General features: G+C 37.5%; 2 protein-coding genes across 2 annotated transcripts in view; both read left to right on the top strand.

Moving 5' to 3' along the window:
- NMU (neuromedin U) overlaps positions 1-17,224 on the top strand; it is a 29,971-nt gene extending 12,747 nt beyond the window's left edge. The window contains exons 4-11 of the mRNA XM_049093077.1: positions 3,335-3,382; positions 6,705-6,764; positions 7,723-7,752; positions 7,845-7,895; positions 9,522-9,596; positions 13,300-13,353; positions 14,386-14,425; positions 17,075-17,224. Coding sequence (XP_048949034.1) covers positions 3,335-3,382; positions 6,705-6,764; positions 7,723-7,752; positions 7,845-7,895; positions 9,522-9,596; positions 13,300-13,353; positions 14,386-14,421 — 354 coding nt within the window. The 3' untranslated portion in view covers positions 14,422-14,425; positions 17,075-17,224. The remainder of the gene's footprint in view (positions 1-3,334; positions 3,383-6,704; positions 6,765-7,722; positions 7,753-7,844; positions 7,896-9,521; positions 9,597-13,299; positions 13,354-14,385; positions 14,426-17,074) is intronic.
- A 3,318-nt stretch (positions 17,225-20,542) lies between these two features.
- PDCL2 (phosducin like 2) overlaps positions 20,543-25,505 on the top strand; it is a 29,559-nt gene continuing 24,596 nt past the window's right edge. The window contains exon 1 of the mRNA XM_025435719.3: positions 20,543-20,723. Coding sequence (XP_025291504.1) covers positions 20,718-20,723 — 6 coding nt within the window. The 5' untranslated portion in view covers positions 20,543-20,717. The remainder of the gene's footprint in view (positions 20,724-25,505) is intronic.

Raw genomic sequence — 25,505 nt, 5'->3', positions numbered from 1 at the left:
TTTCTCTAAATTAGAGAATCGTATATTATAGTACATGTTCAACTTGGAAGCAATAAGGAGCATGAGGAGTTATGACCGAAGAGTATGATTATTCCCTCTTTGGTATAGTGTAAGAATGAAAACTAAATTAAACTGATCAACAAAGAATTCTGAGATGTCATACCATAAACAGGACTCAAATCATCCCAGACAAGAAACAGTACTGTTTTTTTCCAGCCCCATTTTAAAAGGCCACCAAAGAAATAAATGCCATAAACTACTCCAGACATCCAGCTTTAGTGCTTAACTTTGCAGCAGTTTTTTAATGATTAATATAAATCTCCTATACTACAGTTTGAAGTCTTTCCGTTTTTCTCTTTAAGATAAAGACTGAGAACAGCTGTCAACTGTTCAATAAACTTTTTTAGTCTGTAAAGATTTCTTTCTCTCAACCACAACAGCTGATATTCCCTGCTTCTAACTATTGCCATTACAAAAAAACACAACAATATTTTATTGTATCACCACCTCCTTTTTCATAAAGACCAGTTGATATCACATTTTGTTTATACAATTTAAAATGCTCCTTAGTAATACAAAACACAGGTGATTCCCTGAACATCTATTTCATGATAACATACATTCATGTTATAAGTCAGACACACAGTATCTCCATTTATTTTTTTTTTATTTAAATCCAACTGGCCAACATATAGTACATCATTAGTTTCAGATGTAGTTTTCAATAACTCATGAGTTGCGTATCACACCCAGTGCTCATCACATCATGTGCTCTTCTTAATGCCCATCACCCGGTTACCCCCATCTCCCTCCCCTCCAGCAACTCTGTTTCTTTCTTAGAGCTAAGTGTCTTTCATGGTTTGTCTTCCTCTCTGATTTTTCCCATTCAGTTTCCCCTCCATTTAGATTTCCATCATATATTCTATCTTATATTGTCATTATTCTTCAAAAGGAAATTAGATATTAATACGTGAATCCCACTGAATGAGGAAGGGCATCACATTACCTTTGATGCAGCCACAACTACAATCCACACAATTTCACACACCCACCAGGAATACAGGTATTTCATGAAGTGATTAGAGAATAGAAATACATTAAAATTTGCCAGTTACAAATGCCAGATAGGGTCAGTATAAAAAGCATGTTGTAATTAACTATATCTGTCCAAAATTCCATCCCCTTTATTTTTTGAAGCATACTAGCAAGTACAGTATCTAAGCATTTAACTCATATTTCCTATAATATTTCCTGTATTACTCATATTCCCTATAATATTCCCTGTATTACTCATATTCCCTGTAATATTCTGACTTAATGTCTGAAAAGAGTGACTGACTTATTGCTTTCTACTGTGAATTGTGACATTTACTGACATTTGATGCAGTCAAAGTATGTTTCATGACATACTTTTCTAAATTTTTATGTCTGTAAAGTTATTTTCCTTTATGCACTCCCTGGTGCTTTCTAAGGTGTATTTTTTTAAAACAAAGGTCTTTCCCCTTTCATTACATTTCTAGGGTTCGAATCTAGTGTGACTTTGGGGATATTGAGTAATGATTGAATTCCAGTTAAAGGCTTTACTACTTTCTTGACATGTTATGGTTTCTCTCCTGCACGATATCTATGATGATGAGTAAGTTGTGAGCTCCAGTGAGAGACTTGCCACATTCTTTATATTTGTAAGGTTTCCCCTCAGTGTGAACTCTAATGATGAGTTAGGGTTGAGAAGTCCTTAAAGAATTTACCATATTCTTTACATTGACAAAGTTTCTCTTCAGTATGAATTCCATGATATTGAATAAGGTTTCAGCACTGAATAAAGGGCTTCCAAATTCTTTGTAAAATTTCTCTCCAATATAAATTCTCTGATATTGAGTCAGGGATTAGCATCGTTGAAAAGCTTGCCACAGGGATGCCTGGGTGACTCAGCGATTGAGCATCTGCCTTCTGCTCAGGGTGTGATCTCAGGTCCGTAGATCAAGTCTCTCATATCAGGCTTCCTGCAAGGAGCCTGCTTCTCCCTCTGTCTATGTCTCTGCCTCTCTCTCTGTGTCTCTCATGAATAAATAAATAAAATCTTTTAAAAAGGTGTTCTGAGAAAAATACTGATATAAAAAGTAAATGAAAGCTTGCCACATTCTTTAACTGGCAATCAAGCCTTACTCAACATCACAGAATTCAGAAATCTATAAACTTGACAAATGTGGGGCGATACTTAACCATCCATAGTGCTCAATAAGTATCAGTATCGATCATCGGGAAGACCTTTACATGTGTAGTAAAATTAGAAAGGCCTTTACATAGGAGTCAAACATAAAAAAACTACAAAGCCTGTAGGGGAAGGGAAGGAAAAATAAAATAAGAGGGAAACAGAGAAGGAAGCAAACCGAAGAGACTCCTAACTCTAGGAAACAAACTGAGGGCCTATGGAGGGGAGAAGGGTGGGGAATAGGGTAACGGGTTGGGCATGAAAGAGGACACGTGATGTGATGAGCACTGGGTGTCATATGCAACTGATGAATCTCTGAATTCTACTTCTGAAACTAATAATACACTATATGTTAATTAAATTGAATTTAAATTTAAAAATTTAAAAACCTACCAGAGGCCTTTGTAATGGAAAGAGCAATGCAGTGAACCTGAGAAAAAGTTTAAGCAAGGCTCAAATGGTAATAAACATCTGAGGACTCACTTTCCAGAGAACCGTTATAAATAAAATAAATGTGTGAAGGTCTTTTCTGAAAGCTCAGACGTTTTTATACGTATGAGTGTTCATATTGGAGAGAATCTTTAGACATGTAATGAATGTAAGAAAGCTTTTTCCTCCGGTCAGAGAATTCATGTTGGAAAAACCCACGTAGATGTAATAAATCTGGGAAAGTCTTGAGTCAGTCGTCAAGTCTAAATAGACAGAAGACAATGTAAACTGGAGAGAAAACCTACAAATGTGGGGAATCTGGCGAGGCTCTTAAGTGGCCCCCCTTACTCCACATCACAGAATTCATGCTGGAGGGAAAGCTTACAAATGTAAAGAGTGTGGCTCTTTATTGATTCCCCAGTAAACCTTCACTGAAATAGAACCTTTTCCTAATGCTGGCTCCTTGCTGGGGAACTGATAGACTGCCACTGATTAAGAATTTTTCCTAAAAAATAATAATAATTTTTCCTGTGTGCTACTGATCAGTTTTGCACTTATGCTATTATCATGTTAACTTAGTTGATGTGGTTCGATTTATGTCATAAAGAACTACATGATAACAGGGTGCTCCTTGATTTTGAGGCCATTCTTTCTGTTTCCGAATTGTAACTGGCATTTTTTTATTTTCTACAGATAAGGGATGCATGTTCCGCTTTCCTGTCCCTTGACTCTCAGCCTCAGGTAATTCCAGTTGGCGGTGTTTTGTAGTGACTTAAGTAGATGTCGCTCCATTTCTCCCTCTGGACCTGTCATTACTTTATGGACTCATTAAAACATGTCAACACATTAGAAATGATTACATCATCTGCAGGTAATAATCAGTGCTATGAGTTTATGTTGTAAGGTCATGCTGGGGCCTTTATCTCTAAGTGAAATAGATTTGCAGGTAATATGCACATATTTTGGAAATGAAAATGCTAATTTCAAAATCAAATTCTGTGTTAGATTAAAAATAATGTGTCTGTTGCTGCATTTGGAGGCTAATATTCCGTCCCTCAATTGAGTTTGAAACCCATGGAGAGAGAAACATGGAGTCAGTCTCAGAGATCAAGTATCATTGTAACTGAAAAGTCAATTTATAAATGTGGCCTTCGATCTGGTGCCAAGTGTGTCTGCTAAAACTACTCCCAGAATGAAACTGGGGTTGCACAGTGACTCAAAGCCTCCCCGCCAGTCAGGTTTTCTGGCACCAGGCAGAGACCCGACAAGAACAGCCAGCCAGAAAGCTGGTTCCCTGGGAAGAAAGGGCTGAATGGAGCATTCCCAGTTTCCTCCTCCCAGTCATCCATCAGGTGAGCCTGTCCTCTTCCCACAGGCAAGGGTTCAGAGAGGGTTGGGGAGTGAGGAGTGCGAGTCCAGCTCCTGTAGGTGGAAGTGGGAGGAGCTGAAAATAAGCGCGTCCTCCTTACACCATCTCAACTGGGCGCTGCTGCTTTCTGTCTGCAGCTCTATTTCCCAGGTAACTTCAGAGTGTTGCCTTTCTTCACCAGTATCACTAGTGTCCCGGATGCAGAGGAGATTCTCAGGAGAGGATCTTGGCTCAAGTTCTTTCAAAGCAATCAGTGGTGTGCCTGGGGCATAACCCCTCTGTGGTCTGGCTGAGGTGCCATGCTATGCCAAGGTCATAGTGTCCTTCCAGAGTGCCATCATGTAGAGAAGCAGCCTTGTGCAGTGGCTGTCTCCTGCCTCAACCCATTCCCCAGTCTGCAGACGAGTATGTGCAGGGAGCTAGTGGCATTAGATGGAAAAGCAAGACCAGGATCACACTACATGACATTTATGAATGACATTTCAAATTGTAAGGAGCACTGATGGATATATGACATGGGCTGGATGTTAATCAGTGTGTAAGCTTCTGCATTGATTTTAAATTCAGGAACACCCTCAGAATCATTTTATGTCTTCAGTACTAAAAGGATGAATTTAAAACACTCCCTAGACACCAGGAAGCTAAATGAAGCTTTTTCTGGATTTGGAGACTGTGCACCTTTGGATGAGAGCTTCATAAATTTACCATGGAATTGTTTATGTTTACTGATACAATTTTTAAAATTCACTACTTTTTGCATGAACTACAATTTTATTATTCATGTGATTATCTGAACGGGGCTTCAGAACACTTTTAACCAAATAGAAAAGAAGGGATCTTTAAGGTCCACAAATAAAAAATAAAATCTTAAAAACCTAGTGTGAGAAAAATCCTTGAAGAATAGTGGTAGCTCAGAGAATAATGGCTTTATGAGAAGAGTGGCCGGAGAAAATGCAATTTGTTTTGAAACTTTTTTTCCGTCAAACTTCAGTCTTGTTGCCAAGCCTCATCTGGCTTCAAAACTATGTTCTCAGGAGACACTGAATTTATTCTTCTGCGTGTTAAGAGACACATGACATCACTAGATATTTTCTTTTTATTGTTTTGTGTTTTACAGCATTTCTAGATAGGCCATAAAAGGAGGCTTCAGGAATGTGTTTCCAGATTTTTATGGGGTGACCTATGTACCCAACCCTGAAGGGAAAAAGTGGGAAGGAACGGACCAGTGGTACTCTTTCCCTCATCCAACCCCCAGCCATAGGCTTAACAGTCAATGCCAGGGAAACCCACGAATGCCTGCAGGTCAGATGGCCGAGCTCCCAGGCCACACTGGACCAACTACGAGCCACATGTGGTATCGAGCAGCCCACGGTCTTTTAGAACCTCACTCTCTTTACACACGAGAAGAACTCTTGCTGTCCTGTGTCTCTCACAGCTGTGTTTTAAGGACAGAATATGAATTAGGTGTATGGAAGTGTTTTTGCAGTATATTGAAGCACTTCGTAAATGTGAACCATTTCATCTTATTCCTAAATATCCCCACAGTCTGCATGGCAGGCAAACAAATGGAAGAGAACAAAGCAGACCTCTAGGGTGAGAATATCGGTGGCCCCCAAACAATCTTTTATGGCACGTCTTCTAAATTAGGAGTAACTACAGTTGTAAATCCAGCTTTACAGGCCACACATTCTTTCAGGCTATTATTGTTAACTAATTGCTATGTACCTGGCACTGTGCTAAGAGCTCTACCTACGTTTAATCCTTCCAAGAACTCTCTGCAGCTATGCTGTCATCCCTGATTTATAGCTGAAGAAACTGAAGCTTAGAGACGTTAGGTAACCAGCCCAAGATGACACAGCTGAGGAGCAGAAATGGAACTTGCGGTGCTTTAGGGTTGCAGGCTGCTCAGCTCCATAGCCTGTGTTTTCATCTGCTAATTATATTGTTCCCCCAGCCCCTTTCCAGCTCCTCAGCGCTTCTAATGTGCATTTATTAAGTAATCAATTGTTCATGGTACTAGTGTGCTGAGTTCTGTGCAAAGCAGGTTTCGCCCCTGCTTGTCCATTTGTGTTGCTCCTCACCACACCCAGCTGGCTCCTAACCACAGGGAGCCCTGCCCTATTTTTCTGCGCTCAGATGCTTTGTAAAACCTGATCCCGGGGTGTGCAGTCAGCAGCCTGGCAGGGTGGTAACTCAGATGAGGTGCACCGTATGCGCCTTCTTCCCCCTCCAACTCCCATTGTTTGCGAGCAATTGCAGGATTTTCAAATTAGCCAATAATGAGTAATATTCAGCGAGGCTCACAGCTTTGGCACATAGATTCAGACTTTGCTACAAGCTGGGAAGAATAATCCCTCTTTTTGGCACCATTCTCCTTTCTCTCAGTCATAGAATTTCATGGACACTTAGCAAGCCCTGAGAATCTGTATCTGGACCACAGTGCAAGCCTGAATCCTTGCATATGTACAGTGTATAACATTCTCCCCCACTGCTTGGAAGGAGGGTTTTACTTGTAGGAGCCAAGTTTTTGTCATGGGAGAAACCAAGGGATTCCTGCAGAGTTTTAATGGGACACAAGAAGGATTCTATTCTGGGCATTTGGAATATCCTTGCGCTTCTAACATTCAGCGGTTCTATCTTCTACACAAATGTAAAAGCAGAAGCTCGGCCTATGAACCTTCTTCTTTTCACTAGGCACCCAATGCATTGAAGGAGCTTTGCATCACAATTATGGGGACTCTACCAAAGCCCCAGGTAAGGCTGAAATAGTATTTTATTTGTAGGCAAAAATAAAAAAAATTAAAAATTGCCCAGTGATGCCTGGGAATTTCTTCCGGAAGAAAATATGCCCTGTTTAGGAAGCATGTCATGAAGAGCTAGGAGAGCATAAGTCAATTTGGGATAAGAAACAGATACTTCAGCTTCTCAGTTGTCTGGGAATTCAGTGTCAACCATAACGGAGTTTACAGTCATCTAATTGGAAAATTATATGCCTTCCTCATAAGATGTGTTCTAGTTCTGATGAGAGAAACTTGGAGTCATTTTGGCTTTTTCTCTTCCTAACTTATACTATAATTGGAGAACAGATGTGTCTCAGCTTAGAGGTTAGAACATTGTGCTTTGTTAGAGAGGAGGACGTTAAAAATATGAAAAAAGCAAACTATATTGTCAACACCACTGTGAAAATTATATTCTTACTGGGGCACCTGGGTGGCTCAGTTGGTTAAGTGTCAGACTCTTGATTTCAGCTCAGGTCATGATCTCAGGGTCAGGGGATCAAGCCCCTAATTAGGCTCTGCGCTGGGTGTAGAGCCTGCTTAAGATTCTCTCTCGCCTTCTGCCCGTCCTGCCCCCTCCTCATGCTCCCTAAAAAAGAAAGAAAAGAAAATTAATTTCCCATTTTACCACTGTTGAACTATTAGGATGTTTCCAATTTTATTGTTTATTTACTTATAAACAATATTTAATTAATTTCCCATTTATTTTTAGAGCAATATGTGCCTAACCAATTTCAGTCTTATATTTTATATATAACATATGTGTCACATGTTTTTTAAAATTATATATAATTTATAATATTATAAATTTTGCCTTACATATACTATAGTATATGATTATAATACACTATAATAATATGGTAAGATAGTGTTTTTATATTATATAATTTTATAATATGTTATATATAATATGATTTTTCTCTTTTTTCCAACAGGAAACTGATGAAAAAGATAATACCAAAAGGGTAAGGTGATTTCCATAAATATATACACTAAAAAAATTGTAAAAGAAACCAATAGCCACCTATAGTAAATCTCACTACTTTTTTTTTTACAGTTTTTATTTCATTATTCAAAGACACGGAAGTTGGGCAATTCAAATGTTGTGGTAAGTTGTAGAATTACTTCTTATTAGAAATCACTAGTATTTTTCTTCAATCTGTTTTGCAGTTTACCTAATACAGCTAGATCAGGATTCATGTTTTTTTCTTTAAAAGTTTATATGTGGATAAACAAATGAAATTCAATATTCATTACACGTTTAATCTTTTTTATCTTCCTAGCTACACATAAATTAAGTTTATTCATTGATCCAACAATTATTTACTGAGTATCTATTATGTGCCAAGCACAATTCTAGGTACTAGAAATATAGCAGTAAATAAAATAGAAAATTCAAAAAAGAAATCCCTCCTGTCATGAAATTTACATTCTAGGTACAAAAAAATAAAGCATATGATCAAGTAAAATATCCTGTTTTAGATACCAATTAGTACAAGGAGAAAAACAGATTTATCCAAAGTCATTTTAAGAATGATTTTAAAAGATGACTGCCAAAAATGTCATTAAATATAACTAGAAATATCCACTTCTATTCCTCAGATCTCCTTATTTGTAATTAGGCTTTTAATGTGAGAATTTACTAAGATTAGCCAGACACCAGTAAAGTGAATTCAGTTTACTTCTAAATTGTGTGGTTTTAGTGGTAGTTTTTCTTTTTATATGAATGGATTTTTAAAAATGCTATTCTGGTGCTTCAATCTGGAATGCTTAGTAATTATTCGACTGTAGTATTCCTTCTCTGCTTGTGAGTCACTTCCATGGACCAATTTAGGGAATGAGGAGCATAGTGTATTTTAAACATGTGTGTACCTGCGAAAAGATAACTGTGATCTAAAGTCAGTTTTTAAATGTTTATCCTGGTGAATATTCTTATGTCTGAGGAGACGCACGGTGGGTTATACTGGCTTTAAACCAGATACAAATTGAACTGGTTAACAGATAACCGTTACATAAGGCTTAAAGTAATCCATTTGATAAATGAATTAAATATCTGTGAGAAAGTTCAATTCAAGCCCTGCCTTTAAAATGAAACTGTATCAGGTAACCACATGTCTCAAGTGTACTTTCATTTTCTTCTGCTTGACATCTTTACATTTTGAGAAGATACACCTAAGTCACATTTTTTTCACTATCGATGACACATTTGTCACTTTTTTGTGTCCCCTGTTGTCTTGTTCCATACGTTCAGTTTTAAACAAAATACATCTTCTATGAAGGAGACTACTAGATGTGTGTACGGGGATAATGTCCCAGACAAACATTTTTGTAGTGGAAAACCGATCCTCACAGAGTTGGCTTCGTCTGTCCACACCGTTTTGCATAAGTCTGGAAGCAGCAGCTTTTTGCCTCTCGGAGATGCAGGCGGATGATTTCCTCGCCGGCAGCTGCTGATGGAGCCGAGGCCCTAAGAAAAGTGTTTCTTCGGCATAATGACAAGGAGCCCAGTGCGGAGCTACCACATTTTATTCAGTCTCATGGCTTAGTCCCCACATTCTCTGGAGGGCTCTCAAAGGGCTACCTTACATAACACATCCTTCTTGTCCTTTTTTGGGGGCTGGAGCAAGTAGAGTGGGTCAAACCAAAACCAAAACTGAACAAGTAGGAGACCGTCTTTATGCCCAATGCTGAGAAGCTTCTGTGCTCATCACGTGTGTGTATTCATGTCTCTCAGTCGTCTGTCCTGCATCCGTTACTGCAGCTTGTCCCTCAACTGCATGAGAGAAGAATGAAGAGATTCAGACTGGACGTATGTAACACAAACTGCATGCTTGCCTTGCCACTCTCTGTGGGGCCGTTAATTCCCAGTGCTGGGGATTTCTAAGACGCTCTTTTTCAGGATAAGCCCGACATAAACACCCTGTGGAAGAGCATGTGTTTGCGGAAGTGTTTTCCCTGAGGAACACTATGCCTCCTCCCCATATTTCTGTCCCTTTGGATTCAAGCTGGGGGCAGTTGAGGGAAGCTGGGGTGACATTCCCTTCCGAGGGTCGTGGCCCTCCCAGTGAGGACACTATGCTTGGTTTAAGGAAAGGACAGGGCAGCGGGCCCAGTCCTTAGGTAGGGCCTGGAGAAAAGAGGAAGGACAATTTACCGCCCCTCACCACACAGGTTGGCAGTTGGCTAGGATGGTAAGCTTTCTATCCAAGTATTAAAATGTTAGCAAGAGTAAGGCTCATGAGGTATATATATCAGAATATATATACATATATCTGATAAATATATGAGAAACTAAATGCAGGCATTTGGGGTTTTGCACAATTAAACAAAAATATGGCCCGAATCCAGTATCTATGTTGAAGAGGAATACAATGGAGTTTTAACATGTTTTTGGCTAGAGATTGTGGAGTCTTTATTGTCATTTTAAAAAAAAAGTTTAACTCTTTCAATGATGAAAGTTTCTAGGTATTACTTTTAAGTGAATGCCTTACATTATTGTCATGCATTTATAGTTTTAAGTCTTCTATTTCCTCAGTTTATTCTTTTGGCAACTCTGTTAGGATTTATACAAGTATTGGTGTCTCCAGGTTACTAAAAGGAAAACAACTCAGAATAGAGATGTTTCCCAAGATTGTGCTAGTAAGTGAGATTAAAGATTACAGCAGAGTTTTCTGACTTCTAGTCTAGGCAAATATTTTTTTTCACTATGCTGTCTTTTTATTGTCTAATCTGGGATACTTCTATGATTTCTTCAGAGGCATTTAGGTAACCTCTACACTCAACATGGGGCTCAAGAACTTACAACCCGGAAATCAAGAGTCGCATACTCTACCAACTGAGCCAGCCAGGCGCCTCACTTCTATTATTTTATTGTTAGATTTTTCCCTTAATTTAAGTACCATGTTAATTGTGTTCTTAAAATACTACCAAAAGTCCTCAAGTACTTTTAAAAATGCATATGGTTTAGGCAAATAAATTCCTCAAAATTTATTTTTATGGTCACTATTTCCTTCCTAAATTCTTCACATTCTTAAACTAAGCTTCCATCAGGGAAGACAAAATCTGCTGCCTACTTCAATAAGAAATATAAGAGGATGGGCACCTGGGTGGCTCAGTGGTTGAGCCTTTGGCTCCGGTTGTGGTCCCAGGGTCCTAGAATCAAATCCTGTATCAGGCTCCCCCTAGGGAGCCTCCTTCTCCCTCTGCCTATGTCTCTGCCTCTCTGTGTCTCTTATTTATAAATAAAATCTTAAAAAAAAAAAAAAAAGAAAAGAAAAGAAATATAAGAACTGTAGTAGTCTCTTAAAATTTAGGATTTCCAGTATGAAAAAAAATCAAATCCTTGTCAACAAACTTCCTAGAAGTAATATATGCTTGTTTGAATTAACTTTTACTTTCTGAAGACTGCTTGACTCATAAACAGTGTAAGATTTCAGTTTAAAGATCTAGTTTCTTAAAATACACCTACAAATTATTAGTTTACTATATCACTTCAGTGTCATTGTTTACCAGAGCTAAACCCTCAGTATTATGGCCAGTGATACTTTGTCTGAATGTTCCACCTTGAGTGAGACTTTATTTTCAGAAAACTAGCTGAATATGTGACCTCTGACTTAGCAATACATCCTGTTGAACAATTAACTCCTAAAAGTATTTTTCAACAAGCCAAGTTTCATAGGAACTGATGCATAGAAAAAATTATAATAGAGTGTTAGCTTTGCTGGGTCTAAGTTACCTAATTTTAAAACAGATTTTTGATAGTGAAATGTTTTGTATTCTTAAAGAAAATGAGTTTTCAGATCTTAGTGCATTTGAACACTTTTTCTTAAATGTTGTTTGCTAGACATTCCTTACTTCCATTCCCACATCTTTTTTATCTCTACTTCCCAAATTCTTTCTCCAATAAGGCTAAAAGGATCTGTATGTTTAGGGCTTATAAGTTTTAAAATTTGACATTATTTAAGTTACATTTTTCCCTGCCCTTTTTTTTTCTGTTTAATATAACACACATAACTTTTCTTACATAAGCATAGAAATATATAGTGTCCATGTGTACATTTTAAAATATTAAATAGGGGCTCAGTCGGTTAAGTGTCTGCCTTCAGCTCAGGTCATGATCCTGGGGTCCTGGGAGTGAGCCCTGCATTGGGCTCTCTGCTCAGTGGAGAGCCTGTTTCCCCCTCTCCCTCTGCCCCCCTCCCCCTGCTTGTGCTCTCTTTGTCTCTCACTTTTGCTCACTTTATCTCAAATAAATAAATAAAATCTTTAAAATAATTAAGAACAAAATATTAAGTAATTTGGGGACTGTATTTGTAGTCAGATGAGAAGTAGATACAAAATATTGAGAATTTAAGATATGTTTGTTGTAAGGCAAAGATTTCAAAGGGTTTTTTTTTTTTAGGTTTATTTGTTTATTTAGATAATCTCTATACCCAATGTGAGGCTTGAACTCATGACCCTGAGATCAGGAGTCACATAGTCTTCCAACTGAGCCAACCAGGCACTCCAAATTAATATGGGATTTCAGAATTTTAATGGATGTCAGAGCCAATTCTTAGAATTAAAAAAATACGATTATACTTATGGAATAATTTTAAAAGGCCTTAATGACAAATTTCATAGTGATTGCCATTCTGATATTTCTATAAGGAGTAGTTGTTGAAAATAGGAAACTACAAGAACCTATTTTATGGAAACCATAAAACGTTAAATCTTTTCCATTATTTAAAATGAAATATTTTACAAGAAAAGAAGCACTTCAAAATATACCTACTATGAAAAATTGGTTTGTTCTTATTTGGCATTTTTTTTCATTATCATTTCTGTGAATATGATTATATTGGGAATATCAACTCAAGTCTCATTGAATAAATATAGGTTACCAAAGTTGTCCTTCAATTTCAATTTCGATTCCTATAGAAATATAGTGTATCTTAGCTCTGACACAATTCTATATTTTTCCCTGTTTGTGTGTTAGCACATACAATATGTATTTTAAAGAAACTATTTCATTGTAACAAAATGCTGAGAGGAGATTTTAAGTCTAGTTAATCTATGAACTGTTGTTTTCATTCTACTTACTAATGAATATACATACAACTGACAAACTTCCTAGATGCTGTTAATGTTGATAAGGAAATTATTTTATTATTTTATTTAAAAAAATTTTAAGTAATCTCTACCCCCAAAATGGCACTCAAACTCAATGACTCTGAGATCAAGAGTTGCATTCTCCACCGACTGAGCTAGCCAGATGCCCCTAGGAAATTATTTTAAAATACAACATTCTGGTGATACTCCTGGGTGAAAATTCCTCAAGTATACATTCAAAGATTACTCATTGATGGGAATTGTATACTCAAGTCCTTGATTCCTTCCTTGTTTTTTTTTTTTTTTCCTTCCTTGTTTAATTATGGTAGTTGAAAATCTTGGAGCTTCTCTAAGAATTCACTAAGAATTTGCACTTATTTTTACTGTTAGTTGATTTGCAATGGCTTCATTTTCTCTTCCAGGAAGAATTCCAAGGTCCTATCGCAAGCCAAGTTCGAAGACAGTTTTTGTTCAGGGTATGCAAGTCCTGTATTTTTAAAAATCTCTCAACGTTAAAATTGAAAAATACTCTGTGCATTTATGTACATGAAGTTTTTAAGTTTGTTTGTACATATTTAAGTTTGTTTATAGATATAGAGTCAGAGATTCACTTCTTCATCCACCGTATTGTTTTAATATTACGGTATCTCTGACCTTTTCTCTAATCCACTCATGTTTGTAAATGCCCCAAATGACATTCACCTAGTAAACACTTTAGTTCTATGAAATTTCATGTGCAGGTAATGAATGTCTTAAAGATGCATTACTCTTTAAGTTCCAAAGAATCATTTACTAAATATTTGCTTCAGGAGACTGGAAGAATTATGACTATTTTCATAAGTTTTTAAAAGGAAAAGAATCAACTATACTAGAGGCTGTAAGTAGACAAAACTTTGTAATTACATTTCGCATTTTGTATGTCCAAATTGTGTATGAAATGTGTTTCTTTCTAAGCAGCCTCACTTTCTAAAATGTTTGTATCCGTACTATATTACCAGAAATTTTTTATTCATTCATTTAGCAACTATTTTTTTAAATCTCTATGGGGTGCTGGGCAGTGTTGCAAAGGCTAGAAGTATACAGATAGATAGGATTCCATTCTTAGGCTCTAAGAGTTCACAGCTTAAAGCAGAAAACATAAATAAACAAATACAAAATACTGTGTTACATACACCCTCAAACCAGGGGCTGTGGTTTCTAAAAGAAAGGCACTGAGCTCAGGCCAGAGAGTGGAAGAGGTCCAGAGAAGGTTTTAAGGGTTGAAAAATCAGCAGGAATTAGCCAGTGAAATAGTTAACTGAGGAATTTCAACTTTATTGTTTGGCTAGGAAGAGCCCTATGTTAAGATTTGCATTTTGGAAACTAATTCTAACAACAAGTTGGAGAATGGATGAAAGAGCAAAACTAGATAAAAGAAGAAATAATAACTCCCATCGAAATCATTAGGTTGCTTTGTATGAAAATTAATTTCATTAATCCTGATTTATTTCTTATTTGTTATTTTCTAGCCACGCAATGGAAGGAGGTCAGAAGGTTACATTTAAAATGGTATGTACTTCCCAATTCAATCCAGTTTGAAAATTTCTGTCATTTTCAGATATTCACAAATTAAACTAAGCTCAGTATATTCCTATCACTTGATTGCCTGTGTACATTAATATTGTCTATACATATTACCATTATAGGGGCAGTGGGGGACTTATATGATGGAAAACATCAGTATTTTAGAGCCAGATTTGCCTTGCCCATGTCATGTGTTCCTCAGACTATGCCACAAGAGTCCCATTGGTTTTATAGACATTGGCCTGCCTTATCATTTATTGTGCAAGTAATATGTCAGGGATTGTGTCCTTCTCGTGGTAATCAGTGTCCACAAATAATGGGCCAGAACTTACAGATTGAATGTATTTCTGCCTCCCAAGTAACCTGTATTTGTTTATTTTTTTATTTATTTACGATAGTCACAGAGAGAGAGAGAGAGGCAGAGACATAGGCAGAGGGAGAAGCAGGCTCCATGCACCGGGAGCCTGATGTGGGACTCGATTCCGGGTCTCCAGGATCGCGCCCTGGGCCAAAGGCAGGGGCCAAACCGCTGCGCCACCCAGGGATCCCAGTAACCTGTATTTGAAGATTCCTTATAAGAGCTGTGGTTTACCACTTCTAAAGAACTAAGAAAATGTGGGAAGATATGAGAACATGACTTCTACTTTGGGACTCACAGAGTTTCCACAGCAAGGCTGGAGATATAGTAGATGTATGGCTGGCCCTACATATTTAATAATATGTTAATCCTGATATCTTATTGGGCTGTGAATTTTGAAATATATGTCTAGAACCCCAAATGCAGATTGATAAATCTAATATATTCTATTAATGTTATATGATCATAAATGCAGACTCTATGCTTAACATATTTTTGTAGATTTTTTTCATATCACTACCTTAACCCTTAAATACATAGTTAGCTTAAGAATATTAAAATTCTTAGCATTTTCTCATAGAAACAAAAATCAAAGAGCACTATTTCTAACTAATGAAGAAAATACCAAAAATTATACAAAGCTAGCAAATAAAGAGATAATAAATAAATGGTTCAACATTAGGAGGAACTGAGAACAAAAGGATAATGGAAAATAAAATAAAATAACATAATTAGCCTTCCCTAATTAAGAAAAAAAGAGATATACAAACACACATATATATGTTTGAATACATATATTTAAACATAAAAATATATAAGCATACAAATGAAAATAAGGAAATTAAAACAGATATAGAAAAAATGGAAATCCTAAGACAGTACTTTGCAATCTCTGTGTTTATCAGTTTGAAAATCTGGATAAAATGGAGGATTGTCTAGTAAAGTAGGTACTACCAAAATGGACATCAGAAGAAATTTAAAAAAAAATCCTCTGAATAGAATAATGGCCATGGGGGAAAAAAAAAAGGAAAACATTACCTAGAACCCCCCCGCAAAAGTACTAGACCAATAGACTGAATTTTTACAGTTCAGAGATGGAAGAAAATCTCAAAGTATTTTTTATGAAGCCAGAAAATACTAATACCAAAACCTTATAAAAGTGATATAAGAAAGGAAACTGTAGGTCAATTCTGTTTATAAATATCAATGCAAAGATGTTAAAGAAATAATAAATTGTATTCAGCAGCATATTTTTAAAATTACATAACTCCATAGAAGTGAAGTTTGTTCCAACAGCTCAGGATGGTTCAACATTAGGAGGAACTAAGAACAGAAGGACAGGGATCCCTGGGTGGCGCAGCGGTTTGGCGCCTGCCTTTGGCCTGGGGCGTGATCCTGGAGACCCGGGATCAAATCCCACGTCGGGCTCCCGGTGCATGGAGCCTGCTTCTCCCTCTGCCTATGTCTCTGCTTCTCTCTCTCTCTCTCTGTGTGACTATCATAAAAAAAAAAAAAAAAAAAAAGAACAGAAGGACAATGGAAAAGAAGCTATCTTTTATACTATTACAAATGTAGAGACATTTACAAAAGTGGACAAAAAACAGCTTAACACTAGATGAAAAAAATGCCTGTGCTTGTAACACCAAACCAAGTGGTAGAGTGCTCACAAATGTGAAATGGAATTTAATCTGTGACTTTGTTAATTTAGTAAAACTTTCTTTCTGATTGAGGGAAATATCTTTATTTGGATTGTTTTCAAGATTGAGGCTTACACAGACTAACTCACTCAGGATTTCATTTTATTTTGTCAATAGTGAAATGGTTCAATAATCATTTTTTTCTTTGTTTTTCTCATCTTATTATCTGAGGTCTTACTCTGTCCTGATGACTTATATTTACTTGGAAAATGGTTAGACATAAAATAGGATGATTTAATTGCAGATATAAAAGGAAATAAATACATGAGGAGTAACCGCAACTTTTGAAATATTTTATTCATAGATCTTATTGGCATCAATGAATTCTAGGAAACCACTTTTATATAGTTAAATACTGTAAAATTTTGGAAAATATGGACATATAAAATAAGTGTTCTATCGGGGAGAGATGAATAGCTGAAAATATACAGACTGAAGAATAGCTGAGAAATATCTCTGATGTCAGTTTTATCATACATGGAGAAATATTTATAGGAATGTCTATATACCAACATTGCATATGAACCTTCACATACTTACTTACACTTGACTCTAACTTTAATTTTTCTTTTTATACAGGATACCAACTATTTTCTGCAGAAGCGGCACCAGAGAATGCAAAATGTTGACATTCTCTTTTCTTCTCAGAAACAATCCTTGCTAAACTTACCATGTTTGAGAATCCATGTGTTGTAAACATTCCCAATAAAAGCCGGTTGAGATTATAAATGCTTAATTTGTTGACGGTTTTAAAAACATCTTAAAATATTTTTTCTTATGTAATAAAGCTGTAAATAATGATGTTCCTTAGATCCCTGTAGCTTTCGACAATACAGTTGACCCTTGAACAACACAGGTTTGAACTGCAAGATTCACTTATACATGAACTTTTTTCAAAAAATACAGTACAACACTGTAAATGTATTTTCTCTTATTTTTAAAAAGATTTTATTTATGTTATTTATGTATTTTCAGAGAGAGAGCACACACACACACAATCAGGGACAGGGGCAGAGGGAGAGAGAATCTCAAGCAGACTCCCTGCTGAGTAGGGAGCCCAAGTTGGGGCTCAAACCCATAACCACAAGATCATGACCTGAGCCAAAATCAAGAATTGAAGGAACACTCAACTGACTGAGCCACCCAGGCACCTTTATTTCTTCTTGTTATTTTTTAAATAACATTTTATTCTTTTTAGCTTACCTTATTGTAAGAATACAGCATATAACACACATAAAATACAAAATATGTGCTCATCAACTATGTTATTGGTAAGGCTTCTGATCAATCATGGGCTATTAGCAGTTAAGTTTGGGAAATTTTGACTGTGTAGGGGATCCCCTTAACCCCTGTGTTGTTCAGGATCAACCATACTGACACACATGCTTCAAAGTCTAACTAAAATAGTTTATTAAAACTCAACTCTCTTCTGAGTGACTTTAATAAAAATATTTTAGTTCACCCTATTTGGATTTCATCAATGACAAATCACCAGCACTTATGAATACCATAGTGTCCAGGAGCTAACTACCTTCAGCCATGATCCATCCAAATAGTCCAATAAGCAAGTTCTGATTTATCTACCATAAAAGACATGTCCAACTGCTACAAACATATCAAGGGGTTAGCTTTTTCTACCAACTAGAAGTGTTCAATTTATCTTAAAATAAGTCGTTTCACTGAACAACATCTGAAAGGCAACTAGTCTCGTCCATTACCAGAAAGAAAATCTCACGAACACACTTGGAAAACTTTTTACATCAAATCAGTGTTTATTGGACACAGAATTAATCTCAGATGGATACTGAGATCATCTCCCTTCAGGTTCCCCGGCGTTTTTCCCTTCTGATGCCCTTCCTGGATAATCTCCACCAGCAAGCAGGCTGGCTGATTAGAGGAGGTTGGCTCTAGAATGAGTAGGTTTGGGTCTTAAATTCTTCAGGGTAGAGTACCTCACAAAGCTTTATCTTACTGATGCCAACTAAAAATTATAGCTTAAATTATGCCTTTTACTAATAAAATCCCTTAATTTCACTTCTTGTCAACCTGCACAAAGAACATAAGAAAGAACAGAAGAAGACCAAAAAAAATACATTATTTAAAAAATGAATTGCTTTGAAAGATGGGGGGCTTGAGAGGATTGAGGGCCTTCTGCTCTAAAGCCACAAATACATAGGGCAACATTAGCTAGTGCTACACACAGTAGTAATTCAACTAGCTTAGGTTTTAGATTGTCAAAATAAAAAGGAGTCAAATATTAATTTAAGAAGTAATTTCCAGGGCTTCTCAGAAATACAGAGAGTCTTAGGTCATGTACATTTTTCAAGGTTCCCAGGATATTAAAAAGAAGAAGAAGAAGAAGAAGAAGAAGAAGAAGAAGAAGAAGAAGAAGAAGAAGAAGAAGAAGAAGAAAAGAAGAAGAAGAAGAAGAAGAAGAAGAGGGAGGGGGAGGGGCAGGAGGAGGAGGAGAAGGAGGAGGAGGGGGAGGAGGAGGAGAAGAAGAAAAAACGACCAAAACATGGTTACAAAAATTGTGGGATGTTTAAAAATATTTTATATTTAGTAAGTTAGTTCATATTCTATATACCAACACAATAAAATATATAGGTTGCCAGGAGTACAAGATTTGTATTAAATATTAAATGGGCATTACACATGAAGTGGTCCAACACTGAACCCAAGTTTAAAATTGTGTCACTTGGGACACCTGGGTGGTTCAGTCAATTAATTAAGTATCTGCCTTTGGCTCAGGTCATGATCTCTGGGCCCTTGGATCAAGCCTCCCATCAGGCTCCCTGCTGGGGGGGGGGTGCTGCTTCTCCCTCTGCCCCTCCCCCTGCTCATGCTTGCACACTCTCTCTTTCTGAAATAAAACCTTTAAAAAATAAATAAAATTGTATCACTAAAAACATTTTTTTTCTTCTTTTCCAAATCCTATCAGTATATCTCTGTGACCATGTATAACCTTACTTGGTGATAATATCAAATGTTTTCTTCAAGTTCCTGGCAAGCTCCCAGTAAACATCCTTTCCTTAACCTAACCACCAAGGAACCGGACTGTCTAGGTTTCCTATCTAAAGCCAGAGCTCTTATCTTCTAAGGCAGTGGGTTTTTAAGATGGGGGTGGAGCACTTTTTGACAATCTGATGAAAGCTCTGTCCTAAACCCCCAACCAACAAATGTACACCTACAACACGTGTACAACTGGGGAGTTTTGGGTGGGAGATTCCCTAAAATCCATCCAAATATAGGCTATGGGCTCCAGGTTAAGAAGCCATCCTCTGGGGACACCTGGATGGCTCAGTGGTTGAGTGTCTGCCTTTGACTCAAATCCTGATCCCTGGGTGTTGGGATCCGGGTATTGGGATCCCATCTCACATTGGGACAAAAAAAGAGAGGGAGGCCTTTTTAGATATTTTTATGTGACACAATAGTTTAAGGAGACTGTAAATATTTTTTTGACTATAAATATTTGTTTAATTACCTGAGAATTCAAGGACGCTGATAAGTAATGTACCTCAAAGTGAACCAATATATTAAAGATCTTAGGGGCACCTGGGTGGCTCAGCGGTTGAGGGTCTGCCTTTGGCTCAGGGCGTGATCCTGGGGTCCTGGGATCGAGTCCCCCACCGGGCTCCCCACAGGGAGCCTGCCCCTCTCTCCATGTCTCTCATGAATAAATAAATAAAATTGAATGAATGAATGAATGAATGAATGAATGAATGAATGAATAAATAAATAAATAAATAAATAAATAAATAAATAAATAAATAAATAAATCAATCTTAAAGAAAGAAAGAGAAAAAAGCATCCCACCCCTGGAGGGCTCTCTCCCCTGGATTTTGTTATTTCTCGGTGAAGACAGGACTCAGGGGTCGAAGGGTGCCGGAGGCTCTGAAACAACGTGCTGACAGGAGGGAAGGCTGGCGGAACAGGAGCACCTGCCCCGGGCGCCGACAGGTGCGGCACCCCCTAGAAGGGACGGCGGGCGGCGGCCGCACCGCAGCAACCCCCGGGCCGCGCCTTCACGTTGCCTGGCAACAGCGCCGCGCCAGGTGCGGGGGCCGAGGCCGGGTTCGCCCCTCGCGCTCCCCGCGGGCGGTGGAAACCGCTGGGCCCGCGGCCCGCTCGCCTCCCCCTGGAAGCCGACTTCGGGGTGCGGGTGAGGCGTCCTCCCCCGGCCGCTGGACGACGCTGGCTCGCGAGGGCGAAGGGGAGCACCATGCAGGTGGGCAGCCTGGGGAACCGCCGGCTGGGCCTGGAGTGGGGGGCACCCAGGGGGTGCGCAGCCCACATTTGTTCTCGTACGAGCTCAGTGTTGCGTGCGGCTCCGTGAGGTTTGGGGCTGTCCGACTTGAGCCCCCCGAGAACACCAAATCCACACGCAAGACTTCGGCTGGGCCTGGGGGAGCGTTCGGAGGGTCGAGGGCCGGGTTTCACACCTGCGCCCTGGAAGCCTTCTGCTGCCCTACTTCTGACTTGAGAAACAGGCCAGCGACGGTAGCCCGGGTGTCATTCAATTGCAGTATTCTGCTCTCCTGCTTTAAAAAATAATAATAAAATAAAAAATTAAAAAAATATCAGAACGGACACCCAGGAGCTGCATCTGTCTTGAGAGAGACCAGCTGTCCCTGGAGTTTTTCCCACCTGACTGCAAAAGCTCAGCTAGACTTCCAGGTGTTCCTTAGAGGGCTGCTCCTCTGTCTAAAGCTTCCTTACTAGCCGGAAGCCTGTGCCTCTGTTTCTTCTTTTATCAGAGTAAAATTCTCACTTTCTGACTTTCAGAAACTGCTGCTTTCCCCCTGCTCCCCCAAATGAAAACTGTGATTTTTTTCTTGTTTTACATATTTATTTTTTACTGTATATACTGTATAATTTACTAGGATATTTTGAATATAAATCACATGTAATTTTTAATGGATAGTCTTTGTGTGTCAATTATAGATTCCTAGCAAATACATTTTCTCCCATCTGTAAAAACATTGCAAATTTGTCTGGATTTATGCCTCCTCTTTAAGAAATAGGTCAAAATATAATTGAGAGTGAAGTTAACGGCACATTAACCTTTGTTCATTTATTCATTGATTTATTCAACAGCCAGTTTATTCAGTGTTTATGTTTAGTTACCAATTTCTTCTAAAAGAGCTTACTATGAGGGAGAGAGAGTGGTAACTATTTGTGGCATGATAAATGCCATAATAGTTTTAACAAATAGATCTTGGTACCTATTTCTAGTAGATAAAATTTCATAGTAATTTCTAAAAATGAAGGAAAGCATAGACTGTAGAGCATTTACTGTTATATTCCATTGCAATGAACTCCTACATCAGTTAAGGAAGAACAGAGAAGGTATAAATAAAACCATAAGAATGTGGTATCATGAATATCAAGAAGGACCATTTTAGCAAGAAAGAATGACAAAGTCTCTCCCATTCTGCTTAAGAGATCAAATACAATGAATATCCACTGAAATGAACAACATGGAGCTCATAGGTGACATTAGCTAGAACATTTTTGAAAGTATTGGAAGCAACTTGGGAGTGGATTGAAGAGTTAATGGGAGGTGGGAGTACTTACAGCTTAGGTAGACAATTGTGTCAAGAAGTTTAACTATGGAGGAGAAAAGAGAAGATGGTAGGGGATGTCAAGTGCAGAAGGAGTTTTTTAAAAAAGGTAGTGCTGGATTTCTGAGATAGTGAACTACTCTCCTGCTTCATACAAGTAAAAATGCTGGCTAACATGTAAAACACATTTCTTTAAAAGCATCAAAGGGATGACTTGATAGTAAGAAACTATGAGACCAAATTTGAAGGGAAATTGGAAAACCACACAAATGGATTTCCACAATTCCAAAGCCACTGTTACCCTGAAGGCATTAGCAGTCTGTGTTTTGGTCCTGGGTATAATCACAGGGTGAAAGGAACCAAAGGGGTATGGTCCACCAAACGATGGAAAGTTAGTAGGAACAAAAGATAATTTCATGTCTAGGGGAATTCAGGGAAGGGTGTCTTGATGCTAGTGGAATAGGGGAGAAAAAGAAAAAGAATAATACCTATCCCCAAGAAGTTGTGGCCCAAGGCAACTCTCATATAGATTACGACCTAGGGCATATTGTCGGGGGTCCAGCAAGCCTTAAATTTGATATATATTAGTTATAGATTTAGTGCCCATAAATGCCAGGAAGAAATTTAAAAATCCTCTGTGTTGGAAGATGTCTTTATCTTAGGGCTCAAAGAATTGCCTTAGATAAGTTCCCAAGGATAGGAAACAGAAATCAATGAAAAGTAACCAAGCACACAAGGAAACAGGTCACTATGAATGTGAACCAACAGGAGACTTTGTTAGAATGATCAGAAACAGGTTATAAAACAATTATGTTTATTAGTTTAAAAAAGTAAGACTAGATTGAAATTATCTGCAGGGAATAGTGAGCCAAAAAAATTGATGAAGACATATTTATACACTACAATGGATAATCCAAAAGAAAATTAAGAAAGCAATTCCCTGTATATTTGCATCAAAAAGAATCAGATACTTAGGAATCAATGTAACCAAAAAGGCAAAAGACTTGTACACTGAAAACTACAAAATACTGCTGAAAGAAATTAAAGAAGACATAAATAAGTAGAGAACAACCCATGTCCGTGGATTGGAAGACTTAAATTGTCAATATGTCAATACTTCCTAAAACAGTCTACAGATTCTGTGTAATCCCTACCAAAACCCCAATGACATTTTTTGGTAAAAATAGAAAAACCCATCTTAAAATTCATATAAATCTTAGGAGACCCAACATACCTGAAAGTCTTTTAAACGGTGAACAAAATTGGAGGACCCAATTTCTGATTTCAAAATATATTGCAAAGCAGCAGTAAAACCATGTGGTACTGATAGAAAGACAGACATAATAAAGAAAAATGGAATAAAACAGAGAGCCCAGAAAGAAACCCTTACACACTGACCAAATGATTTGCAGCAAGCATGCTAAGACTATTTAAGCGAAAGGATAGTCTTTTGACAAATGGTGGTGGGAAAACTGGGTATCCACATCCAATGAATAAAGAAAAATTAACTGAAAAAGGATCAAAGACGTAGATGTAAGAACTAAAACTATAGAATACTTAGAAAAAAACATAGGGGAAAATCACCATGACGTAGGATTGGCAATGATTTCTTGGATATGACACCAAAAATATAGGCAAAACAAGTTAAAAATAGATAAATTGGACTTCACCAAAGCTTAAAACTTTTATGCATCAGAGGACATTGCTGTATCAATCAAGCAAAAATACAAACCACAAAATGGGAGAAAATATTTGTAAATTATATAATTGACAAAAGATTAATATTCATAATATATAAAGAGCTCTTAAAATTCAATATCAAAAAGACAAACCCTATTGAGCAGGGACCCTGATGCAGGGGCTTGATCCCAGGACCTCGGGCAGATATCCAACTGACTAAACCACCCAGGCACCCCTTATTTTGGCTTTAATGAAGAATTTGCTTTAAACAAAGGTACCACTGTGGTGGGGGATGGATAAACATTAAAAACTAAATATATTTTTTCTCTTAATTTCCTTAAAAGATATTATAATTTTTTAAGGCAGAAATTGTAACATTGTATTATAGATATTCAAATATATGTATGTAGATTATTAGTCTTGGCAAATATTTATCAATTTCATTAATCTTCTTTAAGAACCAAAGTGTTTTCTTAAATTCCAAATATATAATGATCTCTTAGTGATTTCTCTCCTTGGTCACTGTGCTCAAATCTGTGAGGCTTTATTCAATTTCTCAGCTTCTTGCCCTCTTCCAAAATTGATAGTTGATCCATAGGGAAAGGCTCCAAACATACAACTCCTCTCTGGGCCTCTTTCTTATCCAAGATCTTCTCCTGATAATTCTCTTCACTGCCTTGTTGATTCTCCAATGCTTTCAAATTTTACTAGATGTTTTCAGCAAAAGGCTTATATTCAAATTGTGTAGTCTACTAGTGCAGAACTCCTACTGATACTGATTTTTTATTGTTATAAGACATAGAAAAATAGGGATTGAAAAGAAAGAATAGAAAGGAAGATCTCATGGATAGGGAGACTGGTAAAAGACAAAGTGTGGATAGAAAAACAAAACTTTGGCCAAAGAATAGAATGAAGAGGAGAAATAAGATGGTACTTGTATTTGTTATTTATTGTTGCATAACGAAGTACCACAAACATGCTGTCTTAAAACAACATATTTATTGTCTCAGAGTTTTTTATGGGTCAAGGATCCAGTCATTGCTTAGCTGGACCTCTTCTCCAGAGTCTCCCACAAGGTTGCAATGGAAGTGTTAGCCAAAGCTGCAGTCTCATTTGAAGGTACAGCAGAGAAAGAATATACTTCTAAATTCACTTACATGGTATTTGGCAGAATTCAGTTTTTGGGGGGCTATATGACTAAAGACCTCAATTTCTAGCTGATTGCGGGTTATTCCCATAGTTCTCTCCATAGAGCGCCTCACAATATGGCAGCTTGCTTTATCAAAGCCAGCCAATGAGAAGAGTGCTGGCAAGACGGAAGCTACAATATTATGGAGTATAATCATAGAAATGACATTTCTTCATCTTTGCCATGTTCTGTTGGTTAGAAGCATGTCACAGTTCCCACCCATAATCAAGGAGAGAGGGCTATGGAGGGATGTGAATACCAGAATGTGGAGATCATTCAAAGTCATCAAATACTTTGCCACAGTATTCCTTCATGTATGTATAGTTCTCTCTTCTCCTGGAAGGAAATATCAGTGAAAATGGACATCAAACTAGAAAGATAAGAGTTAATATATTACAACTTCTGGAAAAGCAGCAAATAAAATATCAAATCCTAAGTTACAAAGAAAACAAGATTAACTTTCATAGAAAGAAACTATGATTAGACATAATTTAAACTATGGAAAACTTCCCAGCCTCTTCTAACATTTAACCTTAGAGTAAGAGCCCTCAAAGCTGTATAGTTGAAAAGAGAAACA

The sequence above is a fragment of the Canis lupus genome, chromosome 13, assembly GCF_003254725.2.
Source record: "Canis lupus dingo isolate Sandy chromosome 13, ASM325472v2, whole genome shotgun sequence".
NCBI lineage: Eukaryota > Metazoa > Chordata > Mammalia > Carnivora > Canidae > Canis > Canis lupus.
Note: the sequence above shows the minus strand (reverse complement) of the source record. Positions and strands in the feature narration are given on the sequence as shown.